This window comes from Arachis duranensis, chromosome 1 (genome assembly GCF_000817695.3).
Source record: "Arachis duranensis cultivar V14167 chromosome 1, aradu.V14167.gnm2.J7QH, whole genome shotgun sequence".
Lineage (NCBI taxonomy): Eukaryota > Viridiplantae > Streptophyta > Magnoliopsida > Fabales > Fabaceae > Arachis > Arachis duranensis.
The window spans coordinates 64623140-64637262 of NC_029772.3; the positions used below are offsets into that span (position 1 = coordinate 64623140).

General features: G+C 39.3%; 1 protein-coding gene across 1 annotated transcript; it reads left to right on the forward strand.

Annotated features, from left to right (window-relative positions):
• Nucleotides 1–6: 6 nt before the first annotated feature.
• Nucleotides 7–2062, forward strand: LOC107493909 (uncharacterized). Its single transcript, XM_052253480.1, has one exon. It carries the CDS (start codon nt 38–40, stop codon nt 1838–1840), a length of 1803 nt encoding a protein of 600 aa, XP_052109440.1. The 5' UTR covers nt 7–37; the 3' UTR covers nt 1841–2062.
• Nucleotides 2063–14123: the final 12061 nt, after the last annotated feature.

A 14123-nucleotide genomic window follows, 5' to 3' on the forward strand; every position in this document is an offset into this window, starting at 1 on the left:
GGGTCTTCTCTCTCTTTCTCTCTCTCGTGAGTTAGTTATGGGAAACCCAAACCCTAACCAGGAAGAAGAGAAGACCCTTCAAGAAGAGCTTTCAGGTCCCATCATGCTCGGCGACCGAGTCATCAAACTCGCTCAGGAGTCCGACTCATCCAAAGTCGACTGCGCCGAACTCGCCAAGAAGGTTCAGCTTCTCTGCGACAACCTCCGCTCCGTCGTCCGTGCCGCCGCTGCCCAACCCCTCAACGAGCGTCCCATCCGCCGCATCGTCGCCGAAGTCTCCAAGACCCTCGACCGCACTCTCGCCCTCCTACGCCGCTGCCGCCGCAACGGCGGCGTCCTCCGCCAGGTCTTCTCCATCACCACCACCGCCGATTTCCGCAAGGTCTGGAACCTTCTAGAGTCTTCTAACGGGGACTTGCTCTGGCTCCTCAGCATCTTCGATTCCAAAGGTACCAACCTCTCTCTCCCTCCAATTGCAAGCAATGACCCTATCCTCGCTTGGGTTTGGACCTACACCTATACCCTCCAGTTGGGAACCCTAAAGGACCGTGCTGAAGCTGCAATGGAACTTGGTTCTCTTGCAAGAGACAATGGTCGGAACAAGCTTATTATCTTGGATGAAGGTGGGGTTTCGCCGTTGCTCAAGCTTCTTAAAGAAGGTTCTTCCCCTGATGCTCAGGTAGCTGCTGCTAATGCTCTTGTTAGTATTGCTAGGAACCAAGAGAGGGTTGTTAGGTTCATTGTTGACTCGCTTGGGGTCCCCATTATTGTTCAGGTTCTTGGGGATGCTGCTATGAGGGTTCGTGTCTCCGTGGCCGAATTGGTTGCCACCATGGCTGAGCAGGACCCTCGTGCTCAGGAGGATTTTGTGAGAGCCAATGTGACTAGGCCGCTTGTGTCGTTGTTGTCTATAGATACTGTTCTTGCTGATCCCATGGCAGGGAGGGCTAGCATTCATTCTTTGGTAGTGAATTTGTCGTCGTCATCTTCGATTGGGGAATCGTCTAATTCAGGGAGTTTGGATGGGATTAGCAGAGGGGGGCAGCATAGGAGGGAGAGGGAGAGGGAGAGGGAGGCTGAGAGCCCTGCGGTGAGGAACGAGGTCAAGGTGAGTTGTGCAAGGGCTCTTTGGAAGCTTTCCATAAGGTGTCTTCTGACTAGCAAGAAAATCACCGAGACCAAAGGTTTGCTTTGTCTGGCTAAGATTATTGAGTGTGAGAGTGGAGAATTGCAGCTCAATTGTCTCATGGCTGTCATGGAGATTACTGCGGTGGCTGAGGCAAATTCTGATCTTAGGAGGGCTGCCTTCAAGTCTACTGCTCCCGCCGCAAAAGCAGTCTTGGATCAGCTTCTGAGAGTGGTTCGGGAAGTGAACCATCCGGCATTGCTGATTCCTGCAATTAAGTCGATTGGTTCCTTAGCCAGGAACTTCCCTGGAAAGGTTCCGCATGTGCTTGGCCCTTTGGTTGCTCAACTTGGTAACAGAGATGTGGATGTGGCTATTGAGGCTGCTATTGCTTTGGGGAAGTTTGCGTGCTCGGAAAACTACAACTGTGTTGATCATTCTAAGGCAATACTTGAGCTTGATGGAGTTCCTAAGCTGATGAGATTGCTGGAGAACAATGACCGTGCGCATATGCATGGCCTTGTTTTACTTTGTCATCTTGCTTTGAATGTGGGCAATAGTAAGGTTCTTGAACAAGAGCGCGCCTTGTGTACTCTAGAGAAGCTAGCCCGTCCTGTTTTAGCTCAACATCCTGATCAGAAGGAGCTCTTCGCTAAAGCCATACACAACCTCACTCTTTATCAGCCGGGAGCTCAATTGCACAGACAGTCCTAGGGGCTATAATCCCCACTCCTTGTATTAATCAAAATAATTGGTCCTTGTAAGTGCTTCAGATGACAAGTAAGAGTATATTGTACTTAATACTAATCTATCCACCATTGTGAAACTACCAAGGGAAAAAAAAGTCAATTTAACATTGTTATATGTGATAGTAACTTAACGAATCATACTAAGTATTAATAACAAGACAAGTAAATATATTGATTTGCATGGAAATGTTTCATTCACATGGACATGGTATACAAGAACTTTCAGTAGATTCGCTAGCATTAAATAACTTTTCCATCTTGTTATATATCACAACCGAGTAATTTGATGTCAACTTGTGTCATGTTTTACTTTTTTCAAGGCAATAGTTGCTACTAATTATTTGCTATTCTAGTTATGTAGATCAAAGTATATATTATATACTCTATACTCATTCGTTTTAAATTAAATTAAATAAAATAAGCATAACTATGTTTACAACTTGGTACGCAAAATTGTAATTTCAACTCTTTTTCACAATTTTACACAACTAACCAGCAAGTGTACTAGGTCGTCCAAGTAATAAACTTTATGTGAGTAAGGGTCGATCCCACAGAGATTGTTGGCTTGAAGCAAGCTATGATCATCTTGTAAATCTCAATCAGGTGGATTCAAATGGTTATAGAGTTTTAATAATTTAAAAGATAAATAAGCATAAAATAAAGATAGAGATACTTATGTAATTTATTAGTGGGAATTTCAGATAAGCGTATGGAGATGCATTGTTCTTTCTGAATCTCTGCTTTCCTACTGCCTTCATCCAATCCTTCATACTACTTTCCATGGCAAGCTGTATGTTGGGTGTCACCGTTGTCAATGGCTACTTCCCGTCCTCTCAGTGAAAATGGTCCTCTATGGTTTCTATACGGCTAATCAACTGTCGAATTTTTCGTTTTGGATGAAAAATACCATGCACAGATATCGTATGGCTAATCAGCTGTTGGTTCTCGATCGTGTAGGAATAGGATTTACTATTCTTTTGCGTCTGTCACTACGCCCTACAGTCGTGAGTTTGAAGCTCGTCACAGTCATCCCATCCCAGATCCTACTCGGAATACCACAGACAAGGTTTAGACTTTTTGGATCTTCGAAATGCTGCCAATGGATTCTAGCCTATACCACGAAGGTTCTAATCTCGGATTCAGATGCCCCATTGTCAGAGGGGAGTCGATGTGAATTGTTGATTAGAAAACCAAGAGATATACATTCAAGCTTGTTTTCATGTAGAATGGAAGTAGTTGTCAATCACTTGTTCATGAGTGAGAATGGTGATGAGTGTCACATAATCATCACATTCGTCATGTTCTTGTGTGCGAATGGATATCTTAGAACAAGAATAAGCATGAACTGAATAGAAAACAGTAGTACTTTGCATTAATACTCGAGGAACAGCAGAGCTCCACACCTTAATCTATGGTGTGTAGAAACTCTACCGTTGAAAATACATAAGTATAAGGTCTAGGCATGGCCGAACGGCCAGCCTCCCCAAATGGCATATGAATTCGAAAATAGGGAAAAAAACTCCTAATGCATTAGTAAAAAGTTCTATTTATACTAAACTAGTTACTAAGGTTACAGAAATAAGTAAATGATGCAGAAATCCACTTCCGGGCCTACTTGGTGTGTGCTTGGGCTGAGCATTGAAGCTTTCACGTGTAGAGACTTGTCGTGGAGTTAAACGCCAGTTTGTAACTTGTTTCTGGCTGTTGACTCTAGCTTGCAACTTGTTTCTAGCGTTTAACGCTAGAATAGGGCAGAAAGCTGGCGTTTAACGCCAGTTTGCATCATCTAAACTTGGGCAAAGTATGGACTATTATATATTGCTGGAAATCCCTGGATGTCTACTTTCCAACGCAATTGAGAGTGTACCATTTAGACTTTTGTAACTCCAAAAAAACCATTTCGAGTGCAGGGAGATCAGAATCCAACAGCATCAGCGGTCCTTTTTCAGCCTCTGAATCAGATTTTTGCTCAGGTCCCTCAATTTCAGCCAGAAAATACTTGAAATCACAGAAAAATACACAAACTCATAGTAAAGTCCAGAAATGTGAATTTTGCTTAAAAACTAATAAAAATATACTAAAAAGTAGCTAGATCCTACTAAAAATTACATAAAAATAATGCCAAAAAGCCTATAAATTATCCGCTTATCACAACACTTAAATTGTTGCTTGTCCCCAAGCAACTGAAAATCAAATAGGATAAAAAGAAGAGAATATACAATGAATCTCACAATATCAATGAAACTTAGTCCCAATTAGATTAGCGGGGCTAGTAGCTTTTTACCTCTGAACAGTTTTGGCATCTCACTTTATCCCTTGAAATTCAGAATGATTGGCGTCTGTAGGAAATTAGAATTTTAGATAGTGTTATTGATTCTCCTAGTTTAGTACGTTGATTCTTGAACACAGCTACTTTATGAGTCTTGGTCGTGGCCCTAAGCACTTTGTTTTCCAGTATTACCACCGGATACATAAATGCCACAAACACATGACTAGGTGAACCTTTTCAGATTGTGACTCAGTTTTGTTAAAGTCCCCAGTTAGAGGTGTCCAGAGCTCTTAAGCACACTCTTTTTGCTTTGGATCACGACTTTAACCACTCAGTCTCAAGCTTTTCACTTGGACCTTCATGCCACAAGCACATGGTTAAGGATAGCTTGATTGGCCGTTTAGGCCTGGACTTTATTTCCTTAGGCCCTCCTATCCATTAATGCTCAAAGTTTTGGATCCTTTTTACCCTTGCCTTTTGGTTTTAAGGGCTATTGGATTTTTCTGCTTGCTTTTTTTTCTTTTTCTTTCTTTCTCTCTTTTTTTCGCTATTTTTTTCTTTTTTTCGCAAGCTTTGTTATTCACTGCTTTTTCTTGCTTCAAGAATCAATTTTATGATTTTTCATATTATCAATAACATTTCTCTTTGTTCATCATTCTTTCAAGAGCCAACAATTTTAACATTCATAAACTTCACTATAAAAAATATCCACTGTTCAAGAATTTATTCAGAAAACAGAAAGTATTGCCACCACATCAAAATAATTAAACTAATTTCAAGATAAAATTTGAAATACAAGTACTTCTTGTTCTTTTGTAATTAGGCACATTTTTCATTTAAGAGAGGTGAATGATTCATGGAGTTATTCATAACTTTAAGACATAGACACTAGACACTAATGATCGTGTAATGAAGACACAAACATAGATAACACATAAAGCAAAAAATTGAAAATAAAAAAAATAAGAAAAATGAGATTAAAGAACGGATCCACCTTAATAATGGCGGCTAGTTCTTCTTCTTTGTTGCTCCATCCTTAGTGCTTTTGGTGCTCCTATCCTTAGTTGCTCCCAATAGTTGTGTGGAGAAAAATGTATCCCTTGAGGCATCTCATGCATTTCTTGACGAGGGAATTCCTCATGCTCTTGTTGAGGTCCATGAGTGGGATCTCTTGTTTGCTCCATCCTTTTTTTTCATGATGGGCTTGTCCTCTTCAATGAGGATATCTTTCTCTATTACAATTCCAGCTGAATTGCATAGGGATCACCTTTTTCTTGGCCACAACTTCATAGAAGTGGTCTTGATGGAGCTTTGAGATGAACCTCTCCATCTCCCATGACTCGGAGGTGGAAGCTTTTACCTTCCCTTTCCTCTTTCTAGAGATTTTTCTGTCCTTAGGTGCCGTAAATGGTTAGGAAAAAACAAATCTGTTAGGCATGCAAAATGCCCCCATTGTGTAATCCTAGCGTTTAACGCCAGACTGCTGCTTGTTTCTGGCGTTAAACGCCAGCTTTTATTCTTTTTCTGGCGTTAAACGCCAAGCTGCAACCTATTTCTGGCATTTAACGCCAGTTTGTTGCTTCTTTCTGGTGTTTAATACCAGTCTGGTGCTTCTTTCTGGCGTTTAACGCCAGTCTGGTACTTCTTTCTGGAATTTAACGTCCAGAATTGTGTTAGACTGGGCGTTAAACGCCCATTCTGCTACCTTTACTGGCGTTTAAATGCTAGTAAGTTTCTCCTCCAGGGTGTGCTATTTTTAATGCTGTTTTTGAATTTGCTTTGATTTTTGCAGTTGTTTTTGTGACTCCACATGATCATCAATCTAAAGAAAAGAAAATAACATAGAAAAATAAAATTGGGTTGCCTCCCAAAAAGCACTTCTTTAATGTCAATAGCTTAACAGTGAGCTCTCATGGAGCTTCACAGATGTTCAGAGCATTGTTGGGGCCTCCCAACACCAAACTTAAAGTTTGAATATGGGGGTTCAATACTAAACTTAGAGTTTGACTGTGGGACTTTGTTTGACTCTGCATTAAGAGAAGATTTTCTTGCTTTCTCTCCATGGTTACAGAGGGAGATTCTTGAGTTTTAAATACAAGGTAGTCCTCATTCAATTGGATCAACTTTCCTCTCTCCACATTAATCACAGCTTTTGCTGTGGCTAGGAAGGGTCTTCCAAGGATGATGGATTCATCCTCATCCTTCCCAATGTCTAGGATCATGAAATCAGCAGGGATGTAAAGGCCTTTGACTTTTACTAGCACGTCCTCTACCTGTCCATAAGCATTTTTCATGGATTTGTCTACCATCTCTAATGAGAATTTGGTAGCCTGTACCTCAAAGATTCACAGTTTCTTCATTACAGAGAGTGGCATTAAGTTTATGCCTGATCCCAGGTCACACAGAGCCTTCTCAAAGGTCATGGTGCCTATGGTGCAAGGTATTAAGAACCTTCTGGGATCCTCTTTCTTTTGAGATAATGTCTGCCTAATCAAGTTATTCAGTTCATTGGTGAACAAGGGGGTTCATCCTCCCAAGTCTCATTACCAAATAACTTGGCATTCAACTTCATGATTGCTCCAAGGTACTTAGCAACTTGCTCTTTAGTAATATCTTCATCCTCTTCAGAGGAGGAGTATTCATCAGAGCTCATGAATGGTAGAAGTAGGTTCAATAGAATTTCTATGGTCTCCAGATGAATCTCAGATTCCTTAGGTTCCTCAAATGGGACTCCTTTTTGTCCAGAGGATGTCCCGTGAGGTCTTCCTCACTGGGATTCACGTCCTCCTTCTCCTCTCTAGGTTCGGCCAAACCAAGTAAGGTTATGGCCTTACACTCTCTTTTTGGATTCTCTTTTGTATTGCTTGGGAGAGTACTAGGAGGAGTTTTAGTGACTCTTTTACTCAGCTGGCCCACTTGTGTCTCCAAATTTCTAATGGAGGACCTTGTTTCATTCATGAAACTTAGAGTGGCCTTAGATAGATCAGAGACTATGTTTGCTAAGCTAGAGGGGCTCTGCTCAGAATTCTCTGTCTGTTGCTGAGAAGATGATGGAAAAGGCTTGCCATTGCTAAACCTGTTTCTTCCATAATTATTAAAGCCTTGTTGAGGCTTTTGTTGATCCTTCTATGAGAAATTTGGATGATTTCTCCATGAGGGATTATAGGTATTTCCATAGGCTTCACCCATGTAATTTACCTTTGCTATTGCAGGGTTCTCAGGATCATAAGCTTCTTCTTCAGAAGATGCTTTTTTAGTACTGTTGGATGTATTTTGCAATTCATTCAGACTCTGAGAAATCATATTGACTTGCTGAGTCAACATTTTGTTCTGAGCCAATATGGCATTCAGAGCATCAATTTGAAGAACTCCTTTCTTCTGAGGCGTTCCATTACTCACAGGATTCCTTTCAGAGGTCTACATGAACTGGTTATTTGCAACAATTTCAATGAGTTCCTGAGCTTCTGCAGGTGTTTTCTTCAGGTGAATAGATCTACTTGCGGAATGGTCCAATAACATCTTAGACAATTCAGACAGACCATCATAGAATATATCCAGAATGGTCCATTACGAGAGCATGTCAGAAGGACACTTTTTGGTCAGTTGCTTGTATCTTTCCCAAGCTTCATAGAGGGATTCACCTTCTTTTTGCCTGAAGGTTTGAACATCCACTCTAAGCTTGCTCAACTTTTGAGGAGGAAAGAACTTGGCTAAGAAAGCCGTGACCAGCTTATCCCAAGAGTTCATGCTATCTCTAGGTTGAGAGTCCAACCATATTCTAGCTCTGTCTCATACAGCAAAAGGGAAAAGCATAAGCTTGTAGACCTCGGGATCAACTCTATTGGTCTTAACAGTATCACAGATCTGCAAGAATTCAGTTAAGAACTGAAAAGGTTCTTCTGATGGAAGTCCATGAAACTTGCAATTCTGTTGCATCAGAGAAACTAATTGAGGCTTTAGCTCAAAATTTTTTGCTCCAATGGCAGGGATTGAGATACTTCTTCTATTGAAGTTGGAATTTGGTGCAGTGAAGTCACTAAGCATCTTCTTTGCATTGTTGTTGGGTTCGGCCATGTCTCCTTCTTTATCGATATTCTCTGTAAGGTTTTCTCTGTATTGTTGTGCTTTAACTTCTCTTAGCTTCTTCTTCAGAATCCTTGCAGGTTCAAGATCTGCTTCAACAAGAATGTCCTTGTCCTTACTCCTACTCACATGAAAAAGAATTGAACAGAAAATAATAGGGATCCTCTTTACCCATATATAGAGGTTTTTTTATGTGAGTAGAAGAAGAGAACAGTAGAAGAAGGGGAAGAGAAAAATTCAAACACAGAGAGAAAAGAGAAGAGAGTTTGAATTATGAGTAAAAGAGAAGTGTTAGTAGATAAATAAATAAATAGAAGGAGAGAGGGGGAGTTTTCGAAAATAATAAAAAGGAAAGGGAAAATATTTTTGTTTTTATTTTAAAATTTAGTTAGAATTCAAAAAATTAAGAAAAGGAATAAAATAAAAATTAGAATTTGAAACAATTAGTTAATTAGAAAGATTTTTGAAAAAGAGGAAGGTGATTTTCAAAAATTAGAGAGAGAAAAGTAGTTAGGTGGTTTTGAAAAAGATAATAAATATAAAATAAACAAAAAGTCAATTAGTTAATTGAAAAAGATTTGAAAATCAATTCTGAAAAGATAAGAAGTTAGAAAAGATTTTGAAATTGATTTTGAAAAAGATATGATTTGAAAAAAAGATATGTTTAAAAAGATATGATTGAAAAGATATGATTGAAATTTATTTTGAAAAAGATTTGAAAAGGAAATTAAAAAGATTTAATTTTTAAAATTAAAATTGATTACTTGATTAACAAGAAACTAAAAGATATGATTCTAGAATTTAAAGATTGAACCTTTCTTAACAAGAAAGTTACAAACTTCAAATTTTTGAATCAATCACATTAGTTGTTAGTAAAGTTTTCGAAAATTATAAAATAAAATTAAGAGAAAGATTTTGAAAATCAATTTTTAAAATTTTCGAAAATATTAAGAGAAAAAATGAAAAAGATTTGATTTTTGAAAAATATTTGAAAAGATAAGATTTTTAAAATTGAAATCTTGACTTGACTAACAAGAAACAACTTATTTTAAAATTTTTTGACTAAGTCAACCCAAAGATTTCGAAATTTATGAGTGAAATAAGGAAAATATATTTTTTTATTTTTTGAATTTAATGAGGAAAGAGAAAAACCACAAAATGACTCAACACATAAAAATTTTGGATTAAAACAAATGTGCATGCAAGAACACTATGAATGTCAAGATGAACACCAAGAACACTTTAAAGATCATGATGAACATCAAGAACTTATTTTTGAAAAATTTTCAAGAAAAGAAAAACATACAAAACACCAAACTAAGATATTTTTCATGTTTAGACACTATGAATGCAAAAATGCATATGAAAAACAAGAAAAGACACAAAACAAGAAAAATTAAAGATCAAACATATAAAATCATCAAGAACAACTTGAAGATTATGAAGAACACATGCATGAATTTTCAAAATTTTTGAGACAAATTAAAAAGATACAATTGACACCAAACTTAAAAATTGATTCTAGACTCAAACAAGATACACAAAATATTTTTGATTTTATGATTTTATTAATTTTTTTGGATTTTTCAAAAACTATTTTGGAAAAACGAAAAAGAAGAAAAAGTTTTTGTATTTTTTGAAAATAAGAAACAAAAAGCTTAAAAATAAAATAAAATTACCTAATCTGAGCAAAAAGATGAACCGTCAGTTGTCCAAACTCGAACAATCCCCGGCAACGGCGCCAAAAACTTGGTGCATGAAATTGTGATCTCAATGGCGCCAACAACTTGGTATGTACAATTGTAATCTCAACTCTTTTTCACAACTTCACACAACTAACCAGCAAGTGCACTGGGTCGTCCAAGTATAAACCTTACGTGAGTAAGGGTTGATCCTACAGAGATTGTCGGCTTGAAGCAAGCTATGGTCATCTTGTAAATCTCAGTCAGGCGGATTCAAATGGTTATGGAGTTTTAATAATTTAAAAGATAAATAAGCATAAAATAAAGATAGAGATACTTATGTAATTCATTGGTGGGAATTTCAGATAAGCGTATGGAGATGCGTTGTTCCTTCTGAATCTCTACTTTCCTACTGCCTTCATCCAATCCTTTATACTCCTTTCCATGGTAAGCTATATGTTGGATGTCACCATTGTCAATGGCTACTTCCCGTCTTCTTTGTGAAAACGGTCCTCTATGGTTTCTGTAAAGCTAATCAACTGTCGAATTTCTCATCTCGGATGAAAAATACCATGCACAGATATCATATGGCTAATCAACTGTTGGTTGTAGATCGTGTAGGAATAGGATTTACTATCCTTTTGCGTCTATCACTACACCCTACAGTTGTGAGTATGAAGCTCGTCATAGTCATCCCATCCCAGATCCTACTCGGAATACCACAGACAAGGTTTAGACTTTTCGGATCTCTGGAATGCTGCCAATGGATTCTAGCCTATACCACGAAGGTTCTAATCTCAGATTTAGATGCCCCATTGTCAAAGGGGAGTCGATGTGAATCGTTGATTAGAAACCCAAGAGATATACATTCAAGATTGTTTTCATGTAGAACGGAAGTGGTTGTCAATCATGCGTTCATGAGTGAGGATGGTGATGAGTGTCACATAATCATCACGTTTGTCATGTTCTTGTGTGCAAATGGATATCTTAGAACAAGAATAAGCATGAACTGAATAGAAAATAATAGTACTTTGCATTAATACTCGAGGAACAGCAGAGCTCCACACCTTAATCTATGGTGTGTAAAAACTCCACCGTTGAAAATACATAAGTATAAGGTCTAGGCATGGCCGAATGGCCAGCCTCCCCAAATGGCATATGAATTTGAAAATAGGGAAAAAGACCCCTAATACAATAGTTAAAAGTTCTATTTATACTAAACTAGCTACTAGGGTTACAGAAATAAGTAAATGATGCAGAAATCCACTTCTGGGTCCACTTGGTGTGTGCTTGGGCTGAGCATTGAAGCGTTCATGTGTAGAGACTTCTCTCGGAGTAAAACGCTAGTTTGTAACTTGTTTCTGGCGTTTGACTCTAGCCTGCAACTTGTTTCTGGCATTTAATGCCAGAATAGGGCAGAAAGCTGGCATTGAACACCAGTTTGCATCGTCTAAGCTCGGGCAAAGTATGGACTATTATATATTGATGGAAAGCCCTGGATGTCCACTTTCCAACCCAATTAAGGGCGCTCCATTTGGACTTTTGTAGCTCCAAAAAATCCATTTCGAGTGCAGGGAGGTCAAAATCCAACAACATCAGCGGTCCTTTTTCAGCCTCTAAATCAGATTTTTGCTCAAGTCCCTCAATTTCAGCCAGAAAATACCTAAAATCACAGAAAAATACACAAACTCATAGTTTAGTCCAGAAATTTGAATTTTTCTTAAAAACTAATAAAAATATACTAAAAAGTAGCTAGATCCTACTAAAAATTACCTAAAAATAATGTCAAAAAGTGTATAAATTATCCGCTCATCACTTCCACTTTGACATGCCGCCTCTTCATCCTTTAAGCCATTCATGCCCTGTAAACTTGAAATCACTTCACAAACACATCATGACATTGAATGGTAATAAAGGAGAATTAAAAATTAACAATTTAAAGGCTTAGGAAGCAAGTTTTCAATCATGGAACAAAATTAGGAAGGATTTGTAAAACCATACAGTTTACATGAATAAGTGTTTGAAGAATTGATAAAATCCACTCAATTTAGCACAAGATAAACCATAAAATAGTGGTTTATCAATCTTCCCACACTTAAACTAGCATGTCCTCATGCTAAGCTTAAGAAAACCAAAAGAGTGATGGGGTAAAAGTGAGACCTATGCAATGCAACCTATCTTATACGAATGCAACTACATGCTAAGATTCTTCTACCTACTTGGTTAAAAATGAACAAATTCTCCAAGACAAATATACATAAATTCCACTAACTCAAATCACATAATAAGATACAGGTAAGCTTGCAAGAAGAAAGCTCATGAAAGCCGGGAACACAGAATCAAGCATTGAACCTTCACTGGAAGTGTATACACTCTAATCACTCTAGTGTTTGAGGGCTGATGACTTACATCATCTACCATTTTTCTTGCGTAAAAAGGACCATAAAAGAGGCATAATCTCATTTGATCATTGCAATTCATGCCTTAAGATGAATATCATAGTACATTGCTTTGAAATGAGTATGTGCTGGATTTCAGGTGGAGAAGACATCAAAAATGGGGGAAAAAACAACAAAACAAGTGGGACGTGTGAAGCAGGCGTACCACTTGGAACAGACACCACAAAGATGTGTTGGCGTGGCACGCTAGAAGCTGGGCATGGCACGCTGGTACAACATTCCAGAGAGCAAGAATGAAGACCATCAAAGGGGCGTGGCACGCCAGAAGCAGGGTGTGGCACGCAAATTCGTTACTAGAAGAACCATCACTATGGCGTGCCACTTTGTGTCGAAGGCGTGGCACGCTAGCCCTAGAGTTCACTAGGGCGTGCCACTTGAGGACCAAGACGTGGCACGCCAAGCCTCGCAAAGCTTATAAGACCCACAATTGAATGGGCGTGCCACCTGAGCAACAAGGCGTGGCACGCCAGTGAACAAGGAGACAATGCAAAAGCTGGGCATGCCACTTGGTATCGAAGGCGTGGCACGCCAGCTCAAGATGTCCCACTAAGGCGTGCCACTTGATTGATGAGGCGTGGCACGTCAGCACCTAAGGAGGCCAAATAAAGCTGGGCGTGCCACTTTGTATCAAAGGCGTGGCATGCCAGCTTAATCATCTCACTTTGGTGTGCCACTTGAACATCCAGGCGTGGCACGCCAACCTCTAAAGCCATGGCAAATGAAGGGCGTGACACGCCAGTCTCATGGCGTGGCACGCTGGTAGTATTTTCCAGAAGAGAAATTAAAGGGCCAGTGAACTCAGGCGTGCCACTTGGGAGATGAGGCATGGCACGCCAGCAAGAAGATGAAGCAAATGAAGGGCGTGACACGCCAGTCTCATGGCGTGGCACGCTGGTAGTATTTTCCAGAGAGGAAGAAGAGGAGCCAATGAACTTAGGCGTGCCACTTGGATGGTGAGGCGTGGCACGCCAGCAAGAAGATGAAGCAAATAAAGGGCGTGACATGCCAGTCTCATGGCGTGGCACACTGGTACAAATTTCCAGAAGCATAGAGATAAGGAAGATGACCTTGGGCGTGCCACTTTGGCTCGAAGGCATGGCACGCCAGGTTACTTGGCCATTTAAAATGTCCTGGGCGTGCCACTTTGGCTCGAAGGCGTGGCACGCCAGGGGTTAAACAGAGGATGGCGTGCCACTTGAATGGAGAGGCGTGGCATGCCAAATCAGAAACAGAAGGAGCGTGACACGCCAAAGAAGCGCCAGTCACACGCCAGCTGGAAGATCACGTTTGTTGAGTTTCTTTTCCCTCCAAATTGTAATTTTCTTTTCACTTTTGTAATTTTCTTTTATTTTCTAGATCTAGGATTAGTATAAATACCCTTGGAAGTATTGGAAAAGGGGTAAGCAAGTCATAGAGTTTAGTTTTGGGATTTCACTTTTTAGTTTTCACACATCATCTCTTCCATCTTTTGTACTTTCTCTCTGAGCTATGAGTAGCTAAATTCCCTCTCATTGAGAGATGTGGCTCTATTGTACTTGATGGATTAATGATAGTGAATTTCTTCTTCTCTTCATCTTCTCTTTGATTTGCTAGAAGGAATTTTGATTTTCATGCTTAGTGTTCAATTAACTTGGAAAAGAGATTGAATGCAAAATGGGTGTAACGGGAACATTGGAAAAGGAAACATGAAACCATGCTAGAAATCCCTTCTCACACTTGAGTAGAATCTGGGTTTTGGTATTTGGATATGGTGAC

What these genes read in the sequence shown, in the direction of transcription:
- LOC107493909 (XM_052253480.1), top strand. Translation starts at nt 38, where the DNA reads ATGGGAAACCCAAACCCTAACCAGGAAGAAGAGAAGACCCTTCAAGAA.